The 24916-nt window shown below is 34.1% G+C and overlaps 2 protein-coding genes across 2 annotated transcripts in view; one reads left to right on the top strand and one right to left on the bottom strand.

Moving 5' to 3' along the window:
- Nucleotides 1–6163: 6163 nt before the first annotated feature.
- The window catches only part of LOC141399475 (uncharacterized), a 107360-nt gene continuing 88607 nt past the window's right edge, over nt 6164–24916 (top strand). Inside the window, exons 1-2 of the mRNA XM_073978322.1 lie at nt 6164–6178; nt 6508–6650. The gene's annotated coding sequence lies outside the window, so the exon portion shown is untranslated. The remainder of the gene's footprint in view (nt 6179–6507; nt 6651–24916) is intronic.
- LOC141399479 (uncharacterized) lies at nt 6634–7888 on the bottom strand. Its single transcript, XM_073978332.1, has 4 exons — nt 7634–7888; nt 7428–7562; nt 7102–7218; nt 6634–7032 (listed from the first exon to the last, which is right to left on the bottom strand). The coding sequence occupies exons 1-4, from the start codon at nt 7796–7798 to the stop codon at nt 6844–6846; spliced, it is 606 nt and encodes a 201-aa protein (XP_073834433.1). The 5' UTR covers nt 7799–7888; the 3' UTR covers nt 6634–6843.

The raw sequence follows: 24916 nt of genomic DNA, 5'->3' as shown, positions 1-24916 counted from the left end.
TTGAGCAATGTCCGTCTGTCTGTCTGTCTGGCTGGAGCGCACGATAACTCTCGAACGGATCAACCGATTCGATCCAAAATTTGGCTTTCGTAATATTTTGTCCAAACTTAGTTTAAGCTCGAAGATGGGTTATATCGGTCCACTCCTTCCGGTACCTCCCCCACAAAAGTTCGAAAATGTTCGGAAAATTTGTACGTACGATAACTCTTGAAGGAAGTAACCGATTCGGTCCATAATTTGCAACTCGTGAAATGTCTACCAGACGTAGATGAGGTTCCAATATGGACTCAATCGGTCCACTCCTTCGCGTACCTCCCACACAAAATTTCGGATAAGTTTAGGACCAGCGGTGCGATTCTCTAACTCATTTTTTGAGTTAACGACAAATGTTGGTAAAATTAAAACGCAAAATTGTGAATGAAAAGTTCAAATAAAAGTTGACAACACTTTTGCTGTCGGTAGAACTTTACGACTACTTTTTATTGGTCGCTAACTTACCGAAAAATATCGTTAATTACCGAAATTATAAGCATATTAATTTTACCGACAATTGTCGGTAACTCAAAAAATGAGTTAGAGAATCGCACTACTCCTCTAGAATAGCTTTGATTTTTGTTTTAGCAACTTGTATTCACTGTCCCCCATACGACGGTACAAGTTTCATCAGGGGCAAGTCCATACTTCCTGAGAAAATAGCCTGAAAGTTGCACAAAACCCCTATGACACCGTGTGAAGTGGTTGGAGCGCAAGATAGATCTCGAACGGATCTGCCGATTGGGTCCAAAATTTGGCCTTAGTAATATTTTGTCCAAAAATAGTTTAAGTTCGAAGATAAGCCACATCGGTCCATTCCTTCAGGTACCTCTTCCACAAAATTTCAAAAATGTTCGAAAAAATTGTTCGTACGGTAACTTTTGAAGGGAGTGGCCGAATTGGTACATACTTTACACATCCTAATATATCTACCAAATATAGATCAGGTTCAAATATGGACTATGTTTGTCCACTTCATCCAGTACCTCCCAACCAAAATTTCGGATAAGTTCACTTTAAGAACTGCTATCGAATCACTTTGATTTTTGTTGAAGCAACTTGCACTCAATTACGAAGGTAAAAGTCTTTTCAGGGGCAAATCCACACTTCTTGAGCAAACAGCCCGAAGGGTGTAAAAACCTTCTATGGTACCATATGTAGTAGCTGGAGATCCACTTCCATAATGGTCAATGTCGATCCATTCCTTTAAGTATTTCCTCCGCAATACTTTTGCTCTTTAATCCTAATCAACATTTTGTCGTTTCATACGCCCAAAATTTTAAAAACCCTCTAAATACAAAAGTTTTTGGAAGAAAATTGTTTCAATATACACAGGCTGAGGAGGCCGACAGAGATGGCCAAGGCGACTGATACTTTTTTACTTGTTTTTATAGGGCAAAACCTATAACTTTGCGTGTGCGTTAAAAAAATACATGTGTTTGTTTTTGTTTTCAATTAAAAATACATGTAGTTTGTTTTTTTGAGCGCACACGCAAAGTTTTATGTTTTGCGTTTATGTTTTTATGCTGTCGTTTACAAAATCGGTCACGACTCTTTCCTTGTATTTCAACGCCATACTAATACCGATTTGTCGTATTACGCCATACCATGGCACAATTACCAAGGAAATCCATAAAAAAAAAATATTTTTGTAGTAATTCCCCCAACAACATAAAGAAAATTTTGACATAACATATTCAAAATTTTACGAGCCACTACCTGGGTAATTGTGGCATGCGCCGTACGTAACGATTTGTCGTATCAAAAAATAAGTGTTATTTAAACCAAGAAATCCGTTCTGGGATTTACGAATGTATTTCTTTCGATTTTTTAAGGGTATAGCATGGCACAATTACCCAGGTAGTGGCATCGTAAAATTTTGAATATGTTATGTCAAAACTTTCTTTATGTTGTTGGGGAAATTACAACAAAAATAATTTTTTTATAAAGGGATTTGACTTTTCATATTCGATCAGCTGGTGTGATACCACTACCTGGTAGTTCTGCCATGGGATATAGCATGCTACAAAAGACAAAAGCTTCGTTCCAAAACAAAAAAGTTTTTATACATTTTGCACATTTTGTCCCAAAATGCGTTCCAGTACACCAAAAAAGTTGCAAAATGTTCACTTCTCATTGAACAAAAATGGCGCTGAATAGCTTTCTCTTTAGAAACTTTTTACACGACAAATTTGGGCGAGTAAAAATGTGCAACATGTTTGCCGGCTTCTGATTGGTTGATTCGCTGACTTTGACATTTGTTCCAGTTTTCTTGACGTTTCTGTCATTTTTCCGTTCCCGTACATTTTGGAAAAATATGTATGTGGAACTAATTTTCGACAGTTTGCTCTTTTGACACTTTTATCATTAAAAACCCTGTAGGAAGTGTGGGGTCATGTGTTGACATGTCGCCACTTTGTCTACTAATACGGTGACAAAGTCAACACTTTGTCACCAGGTTGTCAACTATTGATACCTTTACCTTAATAAGAAGAAGCATTGTGTATATTGACAGATGATAGCCAAACGAAGCATCTTTTTTTAATTTTCTTAATTGTTTGGCGTAAAATAATTTTTGCGGTTGGTGAAAAAAGTGTTTTTGTTAAAAGCAATAAAATATCGTGAAAACTTAAAGCATATAATTTCAATAACAAGTATGACCGAAAGAAAATATAAACGACATGTGACATGTAAACAATTCTATAGCAAAGTACGAATTCTGAGGCGACTAACATTTGTGGTGAAATTTCGACAACTAGACATTATGTGGAACCTTTAGAGACGATTGTGGAGCCTGATGTATATATTGTCCCGTCTCGCTGGAAAAGCTGAATGCAACTAAACATAATAATGAATTACAATGTTGAAGAATTATTTGGCAAAACACAATTGTGAGATTTTTTATTTATTTATTTATTTCAAAATTCATATATGATACAAAGCCTCAATGGCCAATTAAACGTATCTCAAGACAAAAAAAAACCTGAGTTATAAAATAATAAATTCAATTTAATTTACTTAAATACATTTTTTTTCTTCTTCTTTATTTGCCATTCCGTATTCGGGTTTTAGCGATCATACAATTACATAATGATAATTTGGTATATTAATTACATTAATATATAACAAATAATTATTATTTAAATGCAGATATATTTCTTCGGCTCCCCAGCCATAAAAACAGTTAAAGAAGAAAAAAAAAAAAACAATAAAAAAAGTCCAAAGAGTAGTAACTCAACATGTGCTGATTATTCAAAGAGTGACTTATTATACATGACTTTCAATATATATGGATTGTTGTTCACGTAGCCTTTGCATGTATCTAAGGATTTTCAAAGGAAAAGAGTTATTGGTTCCAATGTTATACAGCTGTAATAGGCAAGCAAATTTAAGGACATATTTTTTATTTATGTTTATTTATACATGTTTATTCTTTTCAATTCCTAGATGTTATATCAACATTCAGCGAATCGTCTGACAAGACGTTAAGTGCAACAGAAGAAGAACTATTTTAAGCAGACAAGTCATTGGTGCGACTTGGCCAAGAAAATAAAACGAAAACGTTTTTTATTATTTATATGTTAAAATGTTTAAGCAGCCTTGAAAACATATGCTCTGTTCCAGAACCTGCAAGAAGCTACTATTTTTTACTACGATAACATTTTTTCCTTTATGTTATCGGAAAGAATAGTAAAAATTAGTAGATTCTTGCAGTTCTGGAACAGACCAATTGTCTTTATTTACTAATTTTTACTTATGTGGAATCTTTGGCTTAGCCATTTAAAAATATAAAAATACTGTAATACGCAATTTGTGAATTTTTAGCATTTTCAATATGATTTGTTTTATTCTTTAATGAAATATAGTATTTAAACAAATGTGTAGCTTCATCTTCTTATTAAATGTACTATATAGCTGTTTTATCTATGAAAAGTTCCAAAATTGAGTATTGAAAATCTGGTACTATTGACTTACTACCTCCAATGTCTATACTGACTCACTACCTCCATTGTCTATACTGACTCACTACCTCCAATGTCTATACTGACTTACTACCTCCAATGTCTATACTGACTCACTACCTCCAATGTCAACACATGGTTCCTCAGGAACTACTGACTTACTATTGACATACTAGTTCCATTGTCAGTACTGACTTTCGAATGACACGTTCATACAAAATGTCTATAGGAAATTACATTAGTTGTCTACAGTTTGTCAGTAGTACTGTTGACAATGTCAGTAGTAAGTCAGTACAGGGGCCTAATTATGTGAGTCGATATCGAGTTTTTTCGAACCGAGTACCCAAAGTTGGTATGATAACAGTCGGTATCGAGTAAAATTATCGAGTTATCGATCAATTTTCTGCGAGACATTTCTCGTTGCTACATTACCAATCGTAAACAAGCAAAAGGAAAGAAAATGCAAGAAAAGTAATGTGCAAATTGAATCTTGCTTTCGTTTATGCAAAATACAGATAAATTAGTTAATAAATGTGAAGATTTCTGAATAAAGTAAGAATAATAATAAGTCGTGCGCCGCACCGCCATATTTGGAACATATAGCCAAAATTGTATATTCATGATCGCAAATCTATAGTCATGTAAATAAAATTTGATGAAAATAACATTTTCTATAAACAAAACTTACTATCATAGAGTTAAGGTTGTGATAGCCTTTTCTGTTAAAGAACATATGCTCATTTTCCGTTGGTTTTTGTAGGCCAAAATGGGTTCCGCCAACACATCCAATTACTAATATAATTTTGTTAATTATTGCATGATATATTAAATATTATATACGAACCTCCAGGAATTCCATATTTGGTATAAAATGATTCCTTACATATAGTAGATTGCTCTGGAGAAAATCGTATATTTTGTGGGCATAGTTTTCGCTCCATTTCATTTACAACATGTTTAACAATTTTTGATGTAACACTCTGACACAGACCTAAAATTAAATCATTCCCTATAGTATATTGGAAACCGCCACTTCCCAAAAGGGACAACGTTGCTGCCAACTGCAAAATTGGGGGGACAGATTTTGAACTTTGGAACGAAAATTCCAAACAAGAAAGTACATAACGGAAAGCCTCTTTTGTCAGCCTGAATCTCTGTAGAAATCTGCGAAGAAATATAATATACATTTTAAATTGATCAATTTATGATTTATACATTAAAACACATACGCAGCTTCCGGTAAAGATAAAGGTTCACTGTGTGAACGAATTTGTTTACGAATTAAATTAATGTTGTCATCTTCTTCGTCAGAAGAAGATAACAAGAATAACACAGATGGATCCATTTTATTATTTTATGTTCATTTTTTATAAAAATTGCGCCAATCAAGAATGTTTCTAATAATTCTGCCAAAACAACCGTACGTTTATTAAGGTAGATGCATTATCAATATGTCACAACAATTTAAAAAAGGATTTCCAAACATTAATAATGTTCTTATTTTCATACCACAACTTTATTCCGAAATTATTATTCAAAGTATTTTTCAAAAAATTTCACAAAAATTTACATTTTTCATTCATAATAATGCTTTTTCGTTTTTGTTTTAAAATAAATACTTTTTCGGCATCTACCTATAATTATGTTCCTTAAAGAAAATTTAGGCTTTCACAGTTCGATTACCGGTTTTCACAGTTCGATTACCGGTTACTATCGAAAAAATCGATAACAATGCTTAAACGTTTTCGATCGAGACTTATAATGCCGTTTCTTTATCGTGTCGAAAACAAATTCTCGAGTAATTTCTCGATCGAATCGACTCACATAATTAGGCCCCAGATTCACTATTGACATTTCCTACAGGGTCGTTACGAAACTGTTGAGTGTGATTCTAATCTAATCTCATATGTCCAATTTACATTAGCAAATTTTTCGTCATTTAGAGCTGTTTCGTCATTTATTTGCTAAAACAGGCAACATTTTGCGTCATTTACCATACAAAAATAAATGACGATAGCTACGTCATTTATTCTAAACAACGCACGAAAACACCATACTATTATATGCAACCCTGCTTTTTCGTCATAAACTACCAAAAAATGCAACTGTTTTATGATGTCTTTGTTTGTGTGTGTTGTAGAAAAACAAAAATACTCAAACGATGACAAAAGTGAAAATAAATGGTTAACAACTTGCAAAAATTATTGCTCTGTTCCAGAACCTGCAAGAAGCTACTACTTTTTAATATTTTTTCCGATAACATAAAGGGAAAAATGCTATCGTAGTAAAAAATAGTAGCTTCTTGCAGGTTCTGGAACAGAGCATATGTGTTTTGTTTTTGGAATTAATAATTAAGTTATTTGATACACATTTGTGTTGAAATTCCTATTTTTTTCTGAATAAATATATTGTGTGCGTGTGTTTGTGTTATTGTATATGTGTGTATGTGCGATTGTGTCTGTAAGCAAATGACGCAAAAAAACAGATGTAAATGCACTTCATTTGATTCTAGGATTTCGTAAAACGAAATCATTTAATGTGCATATGTAAATTGGACTATACATACCATCGAATCGCCAGATCATACTGTACATTTAAGCATTACAGTTTCAAACGTAAACAGCAATGAATGAAATAATTTCAGAAGTGTATATGGTATGTATGTATTTTTTGTTTGGAACTAAACATTTCAAATCTATTGGTTCTTAATCAATTCCATATACATATTAGTCTATAATGATGAAATCTTTTAAGATAAACTTGACTTAAAATAAGGTGTAAACACAAGAATGAAAAAGAGAAAAAAACAACTAAGGTACGAATATATTGCATATAACTTAAACCAGTACTACGAAATAACTCTGGACGCATTAAGGTCATTAGCGGGAATGTTGTCTGCCATTTGTTTATATTTAAGTGACTTTTGACGCATATTTCTCATTTCGCGACGTTTTTCTCGAATCAATTGTTTTGTTTGCTCATTATCCATTTCCTCCCAGTCACCGGTATCTTCATCTTCCCAGTCTTCCAAATCGGCCTAAATAAACATAAGTAACGGAGAATGAGTAAAAATAATTTTAAATAAATAATCTGTAATAAATAGTACATTCATAGCTATGGGCACATCGGTTTTTGCAGCTTGCAGTCGGGAGAAGTCTTGCTGTTCCTGTGTGTCATCTGCCAAGTAATATTTCGGTTGCGGTTTTATTACGGGAGTCAATTCCTATAGATATATATATATATATATAAACAACATTATTTACCTATATAGTGTCCAAGGCATATTAAACAGGTAGTGGTATCCTTCCAGCCCCCCTTTGAAGCAATGTTATTATTGTTGTTGTTGATTTTCCAACAACATAAAGAAAATGTTTGACATAACATATTCCAAATATCCACTACCTATTTAAATACCTTGGTATTTATATGTACCTTAAAGAAGTCTGGTTCATTTATTTCAGCTTGTGGAGTAGGTGGTTTAGCAATTTGTTGTCGGTATTGTTCAATGTGCTCTTGTACAGATCGGGGACTGTCATCCCATGAGTTCCAATCGCGTTCAGGTGCCGTCTTTAATAAATGCACAAATAATCAGTAAAAACAAACTTAAATAAATATTGTAAAATTGTATTTTTTCTTACCACATTTGTAGAAATAGGAGGAATAACATAATTAGATTGGATTACAACGACATTATTCATTGGCTCTGAATAGCTGGGTTTCCTTTTTCTAGAAAAGCAACATAATGCCCTTCTAAATAGACCGAATATACTCAAAAAGAGGATTTTAATCTGCTGGAAAAACATTAAATTAATAATTTGCTATATTATTTGTTGTGTTAAAGATGTATCTGCTTCCTCTTCTTGTTTCTATGCAATGTGAATTGGTATCCAATAGGGACACATAAGCCAGGAAATGGAGAATGAGGGAATCTCAAAGAGTTCTGAATTGTGAGAAAATTTGAGGAAAACGGAGAACAGTACAAATATAATGACATTTTTAATTCAAAAATCTGAAAAGCACATAAAAGCTGTGTTCCTTTACTTACCTGAGGTTACCACTTTTACCATTTTTAACCTGCAAAGCGTTCCTTAACCCCAAAAAGTGGTGAAACTGGCAGCGATTTTTAAGAGAGTGCCTTTCTCTTCTTCCGCAGGCTACCAGCAAAGTTTCTGCAGGTAAAAAATGGCAGAACTGATTTTTCGACATTTGTTTGACGATTAATTCACAATGAAGAAAAAATTAACGAAAAACAGAAGAAAAAGTCGAACGCTGACAAAACTAAATTAAAAACTGTGAAATAAAAGACGGAAATTGATTTTTATGTTTCTTTTTGTCATTGCTACCAGATCTACCATTTTTCCGTTCCTTTACTTTTCTAGTAAAAATGTTCATGAGAGAGCAATTTTGAGAAATTTTGACACTTTTCTCTTTTAATGGGTCTATCTTCTATTGCCACTAAACTTGAGTTGCGTTGTCAGTTGTCTGCGCGACTGAGACGAAATGTTGTACCATTAATGTCAACTCAACTGGGTGGTCGATAAACATGTTATCGATCAGTGTTTTTTTCAAACTTGTGACCTCTATTCGCAAAAAAAAACCTTTTAAAAATAATTGCGCTTTGGATAACTCTTTTGTGTATTCTGGACAATATTTTAATATTTTGGCTGAGTTTTCGAGCAAATTTGGAAAACAACCCAAGATTGGAATATAACCTGCCCATTGAATCTTCGGATCGTCAAGTTTTACAAAAAATGATAAGTTTGGTGGAATTAATTTTTGATGATGAAGAAAATGTACAGGACATTGCATCTATTAGAAGAAATTTGAGGGACAAGTCGAATCCATTGGAATTGCCATCTGCACTGTAAGCTGATGATCATGTGGAAAGATCTGTATAATCAGTAATTTATTTCAGGTTTAAGGCGTTTTTTCGATTGCCAAAGGATGCCGTAGTTTACATGGTGCAAACGTTAAAGGATGACTTCAAAGTTACAGATCAACAGCAATACCACCACTTTTAAAGGTGTGCGCAGCGTTGCGATTCTTTGAGGACGGAAGTTTTCAAAAGTCCCATGGCAATGATTTCAACAATTGCATTGCTCAATCTACATTGTCGAGAGTATTGAAGGAAGCTGTCCACTTGATAGAGGACAAATTGTGCCAAAATTGGATCGTTTTGAAGATGACAGAGGAGGAAAAAAGGCAAAATAAAAACCATTTTTATTCAAAAACGAAATTCCCTGGTGTAGTTGGCTATATAGATGGAGCACATGTGCACATACATTATGGGTCCAAAGGAGGATGTTCGTCATTTGTACTTAAACTGAACCTGAATGCTTAGTCGAAAAATGAATTTTTCGACATATTTTTGTGGTAATCTACGATGATTTTTTATATTTTTTTAGATTTTTCTACAAATATTTTAGCTAGGGCGGCTAGTTCAAATAGGGACAGTAGGAATCTGCCATATTTATTAATGAAAGCCACTAAGGTGATGGCTGAACTCTTAGCTACATGTTGGAAGTAATTTCTACTCCCGCCGTTTACCCATTCGAGTGTTAAATCCATTTATTTTAAAGTTCATTGCTTACTTAGAATAATATGGACATATGACTATGGAATATATGACTAAGTCGATGGCACAACATTTTGAAACAAATTTACTCTTGGCAATGACATATAGAAGTCACTATGAATATGACTGAACACTTTGATACATTCGCTATGTAAAATTTTGCATATTTCTGGAATAATTTCCAACAATATCTTTGTTATAAAAAATAGAACCAAAGAAATATAAACTTTGAAAAAATACTAAGTATTTTTCATAGTATCATCTCTTTGGTTCTTTAACAGCATATTTCATCCATTGTACCATTTAAACATGAAGACAAGTCTTCATTTTTGTTTAAATGAAATAACACCAACCTACATGCAATCGAATGAAAGCACATAAGTTAGTGTCTTGCTATGAGATGATGTTCGGCCTTTCATCATCATCTATCTTCGTCGTGCCACTAGAATTCCATATCAAAAGTATGTCACCAAATTCATTTGCAAAAGATTTGCTGCTGTCCGCTCCAAAGGCGATAAATTCACTTATTGTGATGGACCACCACCAGTGTCGTTGAAGTTTATTTTATTTTGGGGCATTATCTTTTTCAACTTTGCTTTAAAGTGAATCCAGACTCTCTCAAAAACCCGAACTCCTCGGGCTAAGTTTGAATTTTCAGTCAGTTTATCAATTAATATTTCGAACTGTTGCTTTGTCGTTATTTTCACCATATTGATACACAAAATTAATTAATGATGCAAAGTATCAATAATTGTTAACAAAATGTTTATTTTTCCTTCTATTTTACTTCTTGTTTCTTCGAAAATGTTCACTGCAACTGAAAATTTGTGGTTGCTGAAAAACAGCCGCTTCGTCAACTGAGATTCGCAACTTCAGTTGAGAGTTGCCATACGTGGATCAATTTTGACAACTGGCAACGCCACTCAACGATAATTGTTATCGATGATCGACCCCTAAAGGAACAAAGCTAACATCTGATAACCTGATTGAAACATTAGTTGTGTCTTTTTACTTTTTCAGTAATTATTATTCAGTAACTTCTTTTCAGAGTGTAAAATCACTCTCAGAACGACGATAAAATATGTCCCATCTCTAACAAATGAGAGAATTTATCGAAATAAATTAATTATTACAGGAAAAATACAAAATTTAAAAATTTATTAAAAACCCAAACATTTTTAGAAAAACTGCAAAATATGAATGAAAAGTAAACGGTTTAACAACTAGTATACATTCAAATCATAGCAAATTTTGTCTTCTCTTTCATTGCATTTACATTTCTTGTCCATCGTTTCAAATTCGCGTACAAATTTAGAAACAAAAATCAAATACCAAAAAGTTATTTTGGCAGGCCTCTCTCTCTCGTTAATTTTTAAAATAGAAATATTTGAAAATAAACTGAAAACACCAAAATTGTGAGAAAAAATAGAAAACATGAATGAAACTTTATAATTTAATATTAAATAGATATCTGAAAGAAGGACAAATATTTTTTCAGTTCATATCAATTAACTTTACTCGTCTTTTGGCTGAAACTTTCTTTAAAATCAGTAAACAAAAACTATAAAAATATGAATCATGTTGCTACGAATGATGTACCTTGTCGTATGAACGGGTTAATTCGTGTACGTAATTATGAGAACGAACGACGTTATTCAAATGCTGGTATGAACATGGCATAAGAGAGCTTTTTCTATTTGATACGAAAATAGAGAAAAAAGTAAAAAGACAGTAAGTAATCTAGTAATCTTTAGGAAGATAACAGTTGATAACCAAAACAAAAACATTGACGCCAATGCATGAAAGAGAAACTAACTGCAAAGCAATGAAAAAGTTCTTCAATTTTAAGCAAAATAAATAAAAAATTATTAATATATTAATAAAATAATCAATAAATATAGCTGAATCGTAATATTTATAGTATTTTTTCCACAGAAATTAGATAAACATTGAACAGCTGACCATTAGCAGATGATTAAAAAACAGCTGATCGAACTTGCTAAATGTTGCTGGGAAAAATTCTTTCAGCAACTTTTAGCTATATTTATTGATTATTTTATTAACATATTAATTATTCAACCCTCCACGATAGTATGGAGGGTATATTAAGGGACTGTTTCACTATGTCGAAAGAAAATGAATGCGAATGAAAAACACCTAAACTTTGTTTTTACAGTGTTTTATTTAACTTGCCTTGGTGTGTGTTTAGTTCAAATCTGGTAACTAATTTTTAACACGATTGCAGTTGACCAATCGAACTAAAACTTTGCACACTTCTCAGATTTGGATGACAATACACGAATATGAAATCAAAACCAATTTTGGTCCATTTTTACACTGTTTTACAGTGTTTTATCTAATTTGCTTTTCAAATCTGGTAACTAATTTTTCACACAGTTGCAGTTGACCAATCCAACTTAAAATTTGCACACATTTCAGATTTGGATGACAATACATGAATATGAAATCAAAATCAATATTGGTCCATTCTTACAGTGTTTTTACGGTGTCTAACTTAACCCCCTTTTCAAATCTGGTAACTGATTTTTAAAACGGTTGCAGTTGACCAATCGAAGTAAAACTTTGCACACTTTTCAGATTTAAATGACAATCAATATGGGTCCATTTTTCGTATAGCCTCCATATAACGGTACCACCCGATTTCCGGTATTTTGCTTTTCAAATCTGGTAACTCATTTTTCACACAGTTACAGTTGACCAATCGAACTAAAACTTTGCAAACTTTTCAGATTTAGATGACAATACATGAATATGAAATCAAAACCAATATTGGTCCATTTTTACAGTGTTGTACAGTGTTCAATTTTACATGCTTTTCAAATTTGGTAACTCATTTTTAACACAGTTGTAATTGACCAAGCGAACTAAAACTTTGCACACTTTTCAGATATGGATGACAATACATGAATATGAAATCAAAACTAATATTGGTCCATTTTTACACTGTTTTACAGTTTTTTATCTAATTTGCTTTTTAAATCTGGTAACTCAATTTTCACACAGTTGTAGTTGACCAATCGAACTAAAACTTTGTACACTTTTCAGATTTGGATGACAATACATGAATATGAAACCAAAACCAATATGGGTCCATTTTTTCCTGTAGCTCCCATCCAGCGGTACCACTCGATTTAAGGTATTTTATCGTCATTTTAAGCCCGTATTGGCTGTTTTTTGACAACTAGGGTTTCCAATGGTACAGAAACGTACCCATTAAAAATTATGGACATAGGTCCAGGTTTTGGTATAGCCCCATATTTTAAGGATTTTATCTTCATTTTTATACCGAATTGCGTGTAACTTGGCATTTGGAGATCCCAGTGGTACAGAAATTTCTCCACCAAAAATTGTGTCACAGGTCCAGGTGTTGGTATAGCCCCCATATTACGGCTCCACCCGATTTCAAGTGTTTTTTGTCTTAATTTTTGGGCCGAAATGGCTGTAACTTTGATTTCGAGTTTCAGTGTTCTACTTTTAAATGCACTAAAAACTAGAAAATAAGTATATAATTTAAAAAAATTAAGTAACAGTGTTTTATTTATAAATGCACTTAAAAGTAGAAAATAATTTTTCATGATGGAATCTCTCAAATAAAACGCTTCCCGTTCAATATTGTCACAATTTTTAATTCAAATGCAAGCGTTTTATTTGAGAGATTCCATCATGAAAAATTATTTTCTACTTTTAAGTGCATTTATAAATAAAACACTGTAACTTAATTTTGTTAAAATTATATAGCCCCCTTAAGTATATATATTCTTGATCAGCGTGAAATTCTGAGTCGATCAATGCATGTCCCTTCGACCGTCAATATGGGTCCATTTTTTCCTATAGCCCCGATATAACGGTACCACCCGACTTCTGGTATTTTGGGGATTTTGCCTTAATTTTTAGGCCAAATTTGCTGTAGTTTGGCATTTGGAGTTCTCAATACTCCAGGAACTTCCCCACTATATTTATTGATTATTTTATTAACATATTAATTATTATACCCTCCACCATAGTATGGAGGGTATATTAAGGGACTGTTTCACTATGTCGAAAGAAAATGAATGCGAATGAAAAACACCTAAACTTTGTTTTTCATGGTAATATTGACTTTGTTCTTGCTTCGAAACAACTGCAAAATTTGAAAACCATACACGAGTTAAGTAATTTTTCGGTTTCATTTTCTTTCGACATAGTGAAACAGGCTGTTAGTTTGTTTTTCCGTTTGTAACGCATTGAAATAATCATTTGCGACCCCCTTAAGTATATATATTCTTGATCAGCGTGAAATTCTGAGTCGATCAATGCATGTCCCTTCGACCGTCCGTCCGTCTGTGGTAATCACTCTAGAATCCAAAAAAAAAAAAATGGAGATAGGACGCTGAAATTTTGGGAAGATGCGTCTTTTGCTTGCAGGCAGGTCAAGTGAATGATGGGCTATATCGGTCCACGTTTTGCTATAGCCCCCATATAACGGTACCGCCCGATTTCAGGTATTTTGACGTTTTTAGTCACATTTTCAAACCGAATTAGTTATAATTTGACATTTAGGGTTCCTAGTGATCAACAAATTTAGATCACTAAACATATGGCCATAGGTCCATGTTTTGGTATAGCCCCCATTAACGGTAACTCCCGATTTTTGATATTTTGAGAATTTCAGCTACAATTTTTAACCGAACTAGCTGTAATTTGACATTTGAGGTTCTCAGTGTTCATTAACATTCTCCATCAAACACTGTCAACATAGGTCAATGTTTTGGTATAGCCCCCATATAACTTAACCTCCCGATTTTCGGTATTTTGAGAATTTCAGCTACTATTTTTAACCGAACTAGCTGTAATTTGACATTTAAGGTTCTCAGTCATGGTAGAACAAGAAAAGGTAGCAGCAATACCCAGCTGACTGAACTGGGTTGTAGTGTTAGTGTCAAATTCCATTCGACATTTTATGTATTTATTTCTATGTTCGATGTATATTAAGGATATATATTTTTGAAGAACAAATTTATTCATCAGAAAAAAAACTATTTCCCATAAAGACGGCTTCATATCATTGACATGTAACCTCCTCCAGGTCCGAACGACATGCCGCACACTAAAACACCGCTTATAGAGGCAGTACAATATTTGTTAATATGTGTGGTATTTTCTTAAACTTGAAAAGAATGAAGCCCTAATAAACATGTGCTTTTTTGTTTTCAAAAGCAAATAATTGAAACATCTTCTCTTTTTTCAATGAATTACCAGCGACCCGAAACATTTTTGCAAGTATTCTACTTTCTGCGAGAAATTATGCATTTAGTGGAATGATATGGAAACATTAAAATTGAAAATCTAACGAGTTTTCATTCATGTTTTCCAAAATATTCAATCAAATGTGAAAAATTATTAGTTTTTTAAATTCCAATAATTTATAGACATTTCCTTGTTTTGTTTACATTTACGTTGACACTAAGGTTTACAAACAAAAACAAATTCCTTTGTGGTTGTTGTTCGAGTTGTATTTGTTGTAGTATTAACTTTACCTTGTATTTGTTCTACCATGGTTCTCAGTGGTCATTAAACTTCTGCACCAACCACTCTCACTTTTTGGTGTAGTCCCCGTATAAAGGTACAGCCCAATTTTATGTTTTGATCTACTATTTCTAATTAAATTGGAAGTTAGGGTTCCCAGTGATCATGGTATAATAAGAAAGGTATGACAGAGCTCACAGCTGATTACAATTTTTTTCCGTTAGTGACCGACTTGTGTCAAACCGATTTTGATATGTTTTGTTTGGATTGTTCACATTGTGACAAATTTCAAAGAGTAAATACCCAGTTGTTCTGGTAACTAGAGAATAACTAGCAATTCTGCTGGCTACTGGTATACACCCCTAGTTACCACCCAATCTACTCGCAATGCTATAGACTGGTGAATTTAACATGGGGATGTCATAGGAATGGGTCTATTGTCCCCTCACTGCATTACCAGTAACCACCCAATTCGATAGTCATTTGAAAGGCAATTGTCCCCTCACTGCATTACCAGTAACCACCCAATTCGATAGTCATGTGAAGGGCAGTTGTCTCCTCAGTGCATTACCAGTAACCAGTCAATTCGGTGGTCAGAAATGATAGCCCAAATCACTAGTAAGTTGTAATCAGAATACCAGTTTGAACAACACAATTATAACAGTTAATCTGTATATTTATTTAATTACATGCCGTGGATAAACGTACATACATATATTATAGAGGACAATTTAATGTTAATCATTAAATTCCTTGATATTGAAACTTATGCGTGAATTCTTGATACTGGGACTTATGTTGCTTATGTTTATTTGGTCCTGGGAATGTGCATCTCAAGGGCGCTTCAAATAATTCAGATGTACCTGAAATAAAATGCATAAAAGTTTAATGAGATAATTAAAAAATGTATTGTCCCAAAAAGTATCTATACTTACCAAATATTCTTCTAAAAATATTCATCCTTTTTTAATTTAGCCCAATAAAATGTTTGTTGCATCTTCATTTAACAATACATTTTTGCACATCAAACGCACAAAAAAACTTTTTGTTTTAATTCAGAATAAAAAATAAATTTTATACAAAATGACAATACATTTATTCTATTTTGTTTTCAAAAAGAGAAATAATGTTAAAAAAAAGAGATTACAAGAGAGAAACGTTGTCGATTACACTATCCATCGGTAGTCTATAAAATAGTCAATATATTACACACCGCATTACCTGTAACTAGTGAATTGACATGATAGGCAGGAAAGCCCATTTCCAGTAGCAAAAGCAGGCTATATGCTATTTTGTGTGCCATTTTTGGGTGTAAAGTAACTAGGGTCAATGAGTAACTAGTTACATGCCTATGTAAAAGTAGACAATTGCTATTTATTGAACAACTGGGTATATACACACATACATACATACATAACAGAATTTTCATTTGAAACAAAACAAATTTTAGTCGAAATAAAAATAAATTTTACACAAAAGATGATGTTAACGAGCGAGAAATGAGTTCAATAATATATTAAAAGTGAAATGGACCGAGAACATTACATGAAAGTAATGACCAAAAAGCTACTAGCGCGCGATAAATCTCGAACAGATCAACCAATTCGGTAAAAAAATTTGGCGCTCGTTTTTGTCCAAATTTAGATCACGTTTAAAAACATTCGGGTACCTGCACCACAAAACTTCAAAAATTTTCGCAAAAATGGTGCGCATCACTGTCACGGATCTGTCGAAGAAAGTAACCAATTTGGTCCATACTTTTTGTATCGTAATATTTCTACAAGAAGTACATACATACATACATCAGTTTCGAATATGGACTATGTATATATCAGTCCACCTCCCACACAAAAAATCGGAAATGTGCAGTTTAAGACCTGCTCTCGTACCGTCATCATATGTAGTTGGAACAAGATACTGAGTTGATGCAAACTTTGCATATCATAATATTTCTGACAATCTTAGATAAAGTTGGAAGATGGTACTTATCGGTCCCCACCTTCCGGTAACTCCCCGACACAACTTAGGCATTTTTGTTAAGTGAAGTTCAAGATTGTTCGAAGATTCTTTGCAATTTTTTAAAGCTACTCATTGTGCTTCTGTTTATAGCGATATTATTTTATTCATGGGTAAGCCCATGCTTAAGATTTACGTAGTCCTTACCGCGGTACAATGTTAAGCACGCCTGTAAGCCACATTTCTGTGTATTTGGTTAGATTCAGACTCGTCCACAAGAATGTGTCCTGATACTTCCTCTTATAAAGCAATAGGCCGGTCTTTGGTAAGCTATGCGGCGCCAGCGTGGTATGCAAATGTTAGTACTACGCAGTAGACGAATATTAAAACCTGCCGGAAGTGGAAGTTTTTCTGTTGCATCAGAACAACATGATGTTGTTGTAGTGCCTGCTTGATTGCTACCGCCGTTAGAATCCCTGCTACGATCTAATGGACAGTCTACAAGAACCCGGGCACGTCAGGAGAGATATTCATGAGGACCAAAGGCATAGTCGAGAACCCCTAGATTAACGAACTTATCAGGCAGGTTTGAATAGCATTCACACTGATGCAGTCGCGCAGGAAAACCCTTGATACAGTGTGAATGCCGAACTTGGGGACAATTCCCCAACCATCACAGCAGAAGAACGTCATCTGCCAAGACAAACACGAGTAGTTTTAGGTGAGTTAAGATTTGGACGATGCAGGCGCCTAAATTCGTATTGGGTCCGAATTGACGCCACGATACCCATCACATTCATTTGTTTAGCTGTCAAGAACTCCCTCACCTGTCTCATGATTCTTTATGGACGCAACCAGACCAAGTTGCAGAATTTTTGAGTGTGGATACAGAGGAACCCGAACCAGATAACTGAAATAATACCCGAACCAGCATATTTGCATTGCTACAACAGCATCTTTTGCAGTAACGTTGTTTGCAGATCCGCATAAAAGATATTTGCTCTTTTGTACAACCTTCTATTTATTTTTTCAACATTTTATTAATTTTGAAAATTGAATATTATATGAAACAAACATAAACAAAAGTCGAAGTTTGTCACCACTGCCAATTTTGAAAGAAAGCGGGCATACGTGCAGGGTTGATTTTCTATGGTTTTTTCGAACCTGTTCTACCTTCCTTACCTAATGATTACACATGCAAGTAACTTGCAGACAGTTGTGTATACATATTATAGTCGAAACTTCATTTTTTTCGAACTGACACTTGCATGTGTAAACGTTCGGAAAAAAATTGAAGTTACTTTCAAAGCACTTACATTGATTACTGACAAGGAAATTTTGTCGGCAGTGAGGTTGTTAGTTGGTGTAGCAGTGAATATGTGTGAGTGTATTGGTATTTTTCGAACTGTCACTTGCCTGTGTAAATGGGGGGTTATTCTACCATGCCAGTGATCAAAAAAGTAATAATAATTATGGTATAGATATGACATAAACGTAGCGCCGCATTCAGATACATTGAAAATGTACATACACTGCCGCTCACTTGAATAGAACCTCCCTGCAAAATTGTTTTTAACCTCCATTTTTTTCCGAATTATACAAGATATGAAGTTTTTAAGTTTTATTATATTTTGCTTCATGTGTTTGGAGTAAACTTAGTCATTCATTTGCATTCAAATCCAATTTGTATAAGAATTATACAAGGAAAACAAAATAAAGTCAACAAATTAAGTAAAAAATTTGGCTCATTTGAATAGAACCCCCTTTAAAACTTGGGAATACAGAAATATTGTATTAGAATATCGATGCATATTCACTAGGCCGGGGCGATTTGAAAACCTTAATGGGCCCTTCGCGTTTCTGATTCCTGGGGTTGAACTGAGCAAAAAAGTCTACTGGACCATATATCTACCGTGAAAATCGAGCCTCCCGATTTTGACTTTAAGTTTTTTATTGACGTTTTTTGGATATTTTGGCATATAACAGCCAAACCATTGAGATTTTCGATCCAACACAAAGACAAACTTTGTAGCCAAGACAGTAATTGAAAGCTCTCTAATACATCGCAAAAACATTGGAACGCTCCTTCAGTCAGTTTTGGCCTTAAGAATGTGCAAACTTTTCGGAAAATGTCGATAAATGACATTGTGCTACAAAATTTGACCCAAAAAATATTCAAGTGTTCTGATGCAAAATTATATCGTGTTGGGATCCATGGACAACGACAATGCCTTTATTTCGCTTGGGTCACTTCGTTTTATTTTTTTATAACGGTAAAAGTAGTGAAAATCTGGGTTTCTTACATTTTCAAATTTAAACGGGCATATCTTATTTTTTCCACAACGAATTTCTTTTGATCCTTCTTCCTTTTAAAGGGGTGAATAATGTCTTTTGAATAAGCTATTATTGTTTTAAATCGGTTAACAAATGGCTAAGTTATAGTGGTTTATGTCTGAAAAACCCCACAAAAAACCTATAAAGGAATTTTTCACAATTTTCGAAAATAAAATGTTTTTTGGTTTTGTTCAATATTTATTTTGAAAATTATGAGAAATTCCTTTATAAGTTTTTTGTGGGGTTTTTCAGACATAAACCACTATAACTTAGCCATTTGTTAACCGATTTAAAACAATAATAGCTTATTCAAAAGACATTATTCACCCCTTTAAAAGGAAGAAGGATCAAAAGAAATCCGTTGTGGAAAAAATAAGATATGCCCGATTAAATTTGAAAATGTAAGAAACCGAGATTTTCACTACTTTTACCGTTATAAAAAAATAAAACGAAGTGACCCAAACGAAATAAAGGCATTGTTGTTGTCCATGGATCCCAACACGATATAATTTTGCATCAGAACACTTGAATATTTTTCGGGTCAAATTTTGTAGCACAATGTCATTTATCGACATTTTCCGAAAAGTTTGCACATTCTTAAAGCCAAAACTGACTGAAGGAGCGTTCCAATGTTTTTGCGATGTATTAGAGAGCTTTCAATTACTGTCTTGGCTACAATGTTTGTCTTTGTGTTGGATCGAAAATCTCAATGGTTTGGCTGTTATATGCCAAAATATCCAAAAAACGTCAATAAAAAACTTAAAGTCAAAATCTGGAGGCTCGATTTTCACGGTAGATATATGGTCCAGTAGACTTTTTTGCTCAGTTCAACCCCAGGAATCAGAAACGCGAAGGGCTCATTAAGGTTTTTTTCCTTCCACACAAATCGCCCCACCCTAATATTCACTCTATATTGAAAACGAAGTACTTTCTGTAATATTTAGTAAAAGTATATCCATCCTGATTAAGGATATACCTCTATATCCTGCTTTGGCAAGGATTCTTTAAGTAATCAAGTGTAATGCCTAACAAATCTTGCTTTTTTCTTTCAACTAGTTTATTTTTTGAAGCGTACTGTCTCCTTTAGTCTTATATTTTACGCATAAGCCATTCACATACATTTTAGAGAATATTTACCACTACAGAATATGGATATCCGCATTTCTTTTCAAAAATTTAAGTTTTGATGACTTGAAGTTTACAAAAGTTTATAAAATCGTGATGAAATTGCCACTCGGGATATCCGAAAATGCTTCCCACTACTGGAAATGGCTGTTTTATAACTCCTTTGTAAATTCTCGTGCGCATTTAAGGTGAAAGAAATTGACGCCCGAGTCCTTCATAATTAGTAATGCGTTCCATCACCATAAAAACACATTTATCGCTACAGAAACAATTTAGAAGATGGTCTTCCATTCAATAGACGCGAAAACAATAGTTAAATAATTATGCAATTGTTTACTTAATGAGCAGAGTCCTTAATAATTATGAAGTACTTGGGCGTCAATTTCTTTCACCCTAAATGCCACGACAATTTACCAAGGAGTTCTAAAACAGGCATTTCCAGTAGTGGGAAGAATTTTCGGATATCCCGAGTGGCAATTTCATCACGATCTTATAAACTTTTGTACACTTCAAGTCATCAAAACTTAATTTTTTGAAAAGAACTGCGGATATCCTGTAGGGGCCGTCATATTCTACAGTGGTAAATATTCTCTAAAATGTATGGCAATGGCTTATGCGTAAAATATACGACTTAAGAAGACAGTACGCTTCCAAAAATAAACTTGTTGAAAGAAAAAAGCAAGCTTTGTAAGCATTACACTTGATTATATAAAGAATCCTTGCCAAAGCAGGATATACGGGTGTATCCTTAATCAGGAGGGATGTACTTTTACTGAATATTACTGAGAGTACTTCGTTTTCAATATAGAGTGAATAATTATCGATATTCTAGTACAATCTTTCTGTATTCCCAAGTTTTAAAGGGGAGTTCTATTCAAATGAGCCAAATTTTTTACTTCAATTTTGACTTTATTTGGTTTTCCTTGTATAATTCTTATGCCAATTGGATTTGAATGCAAATAAATGACTAAGTTTACTCCAAACACATGAAGCAAAATATAATAAAACTTAAAAACTTCATATCTTGTATAATTCGGAAAAAAATTGAGGTTGAAAACAATTTTGAAGGGGGGTTCTATTCAAGTGAGCGGCAGTGTATATGCTTTTTCTGCTTCAATTGATTGTAATTTTGCAGAGGGTATAAGAAGTTCCGTCCGGCCGAACTTAACGTTTTTTTTAATTGTTTTTTATTTATTTAGCTTAAAATTGAAGAACTTTTTCATTGCTTTCATGGCACAAGTACCAAGGTAGTGGTATCGCAAAATATTGAATTTGAATATGTTACGCATGGTTCAATTACACTGTGCAACAAAATGGAGCTCAATGTCTGGGGGGTGGAAAATTCCTATTGGAGATGAAAGCCCTTGTTGAGTATATACAGAACCCCGAAGGACAGAATCGCCGTGAGTCGAACTTTCGCGATATGGCGTGATGAATATTTTGCTGGAGACCCTAAAAGCCATCTGGAATCAGCGTTATATCTTTGTTCGCTGTTGTTTAAGCTTATATTTAAGATGACATGTCTTCAGTCAAATCAATTGAGGATTTTTTTCGTAGAACATTTCGACCTTCTAACTCGCTTCCTTCAATGTCCTTTTCGTCCTTTATTTCAAGAACCGTAATAAAAGTGGTACAAGATGACATTTTTCCGCTTCGAAATATTCTACAAAAATGTGGCTCGGAAGATTTTAGGTACGGTTCCCAAAGACATAAAATCGATAAAATCTTGTTTAAGCGGTCGTTTTTCACTTTTACCCGAATCTTGCTCAGACAGCCCTATATCTATTTATTTCAATATATTATTGTTAACATATTGATGACCGAGAATTCTCGGAGTCATTAAAACTGTTGCATCTCGTTTTGCTAAGCACGTTAATTTAATAATTTTTTGGAATAAAGATCCGGATATCAGAATTATGGAACCGGCTATTCTGATATAAAAACCGAATTTTTATCCGGTTTTTATGAACCGATTAACCGTATATGTATATCATTAGAAAGCTATTAAAATTGTCAGTCAGATATGATTAATATGCATTAGACATTTAAAGCGGCTTTGGTGCTGGAACAAAAAAACCGTATTTTCGAACCGTTTCTTAACGTTTGTGAGGATACATTTCTGTGCGTGAAAAAAAAGTATGATCATGACCTGGGGGGTGAAAAATTCTTTTTGGAGGTGAAAGCTCTTGGTGAGGACATACAGAACCCTGAAGGGCAGATCCGCCGTGAGTCCAACCATTGAGTTATGGCGGGTTGAATTCTGGGATGGTGACCCATTATTACAAGTGTAACAAGTTACGTAACTGAATTTCAAGTGCCCTTCAGGGTTCTGTATGTCCTCACCAAGAGCTTTCACCTCCAAAAAGAATTTTTCACCCCCCAGGTCATGATCATACTTTTTTTTCACGCACAGAAATGTATCCTCACAAACGTTAAGAAACGGTTCGAAAATACGGTTTTTTTGTTCCAGCACCAAAGCCGCTTAAAATGTCTAATGCATATTAATCATATCTGACTGACAATTTTAATAGCTTTCTAATGATATACATATACGGTTAATCGGTTCATAAAAACCGGATAAAAATTCGGTTTTTATATCAGAATAACCGGTTCCATAATTCGGATATCCGGATCTTTATTCCAAAAAATTATTAAATTAACGTGCTTAGCAAAACGAGATGCAACAGTTTTAATGACTCCGAGAATTCTCGGTCATCAATATGTTAACAATAATATATTGAAATAAATAGATATAGGGCTGTCTGAGCAAGATTCGGGTAAAAGTGAAAAACGACCGCTTAAACAAGATTTTATCGATTTTATGTCTTTGGGAACCGTACCTAAAATCTTCCGAGCCACATTTTTGTAGAATATTTCGAAGCGGAAAAATGTCATCTTGTACCACTTTTATTACGGTTCTTGAAATAAAGGACGAAAAGGACATTGAAGGAAGCGAGTTAGAAGGTCGAAATGTTCTACGAAAAAATCCTCAATTGATTTGACTGAAGACATGTCATCTTAAATATAAGCTTAAACAACAGCGAACAAAGATATAACGCTGATTCCAGATGGCTTTTAGGGTCTCCAGCAAAATATTCATCACGCCATATCGCGAAAGTTCGACTCACGGCGATTCTGTCCTTCGGGGTTCTGTATATACTCAACAAGGGCTTTCATCTCCAATAGGAATTTTCCACCCCCCAAAATTTCGGTTCACAGTGTTATTAGAAGGTTGGGCAGGTTGACAAAATTTCAAAAAAAAAAAAAACTCTGAAGCTGGTTTGCTTATAAATTCAAATATTATAATAACAAATGCAACAAGTTTTGTTCATTTGAAATCTTGTCAGTTTGTATTGTTTTCATATTTTCTGAAATAATATTTGCATTACTCCCATTAGACATTTGGGTAAAAGTGGTAATTTGCGCATTGCCCGTGCCTGCAGTGCCGCCAGAAATGTCTGCAGAATATGTCGCTCTGGAGCTGGTCTCTTTGAAATCACGAAAATTGGTAATGATAGCTTCACTTCCAAATGCAAGGATCCCAAGGCTTGTACCATTCTGTTGAGAGGTGCTATTCTCCATGAAACTGAACGTAATTTACAGTATGCTTTGCATGTTGCACGTAACTTGATATTTGAACGAATTTCGTTCCTGGTTGTGGTGCCAAATGGCTTTGTAACCACTTTTGACCCGCAGCTGCTGTCGCAAAAGCTTTGGAGATAATTCCTCGTACTTTGGCACAAAACTGCGGTTCCAATGCCATTCGTACATTAACTGCCTTGAGAGCAAAACATGTTGCCACTCGGGAGAACATGATATGAATGACAAGGACGTTTGAGTCATTGGCTGTTAAAATGCAAACCACTTCTGATTTTTGTTTATTAAAAAGCGTATATGAAATAAATCGTCTAGTATTTTAAGGAAGTTTGGTATTTAAAATAGAACAGTACCTCCCGATATAGTGGAAGGTATAAAACGTTCGGCCCAGCCGAACTTAACCCTGTTTCTACTTGACTCTTGCAAACGTTTTAAGGACCATAATCTGCGAAGCTGCACCTGAAGTGTTCGGACTCTTTAAGAGAAGATACACTTTATATACTCGCAGGTGTGTTCGCAAAGTACAAAGCCGATATTACAGTCATACTGAAAATATGATGGAAAGGGAAAGGCGTCACAACCACACCTAAATGTGACGCCCTGTATATAGCTGCATGATATAAATCATAAGTTTCTGATTTCCAGTTAGTCGGAGGTTAAAACATCTGGTGCCACGTATGAAAGACTTGCTACAATTCGACTGATACAGTCAACCTTGAGGTGGGGTGATAATCTGGCTGTCTCCAGATCAAAAACAAGAATTCAAATAGATGGACGGCATTCATCTAGCGTGATGGATGTACGATTA

The sequence above is a fragment of the Musca autumnalis genome, unplaced genomic scaffold, assembly GCF_047663935.1.
Source record: "Musca autumnalis isolate F117 unplaced genomic scaffold, ASM4766393v1 scaffold_3, whole genome shotgun sequence".
In the NCBI taxonomy this organism is placed as follows: Eukaryota; Metazoa; Arthropoda; class Insecta; order Diptera; family Muscidae; genus Musca; species Musca autumnalis.
The sequence above is the reverse complement of the archived record's forward strand: the minus strand, read 5'-3'. Positions and strand labels throughout refer to the sequence as shown.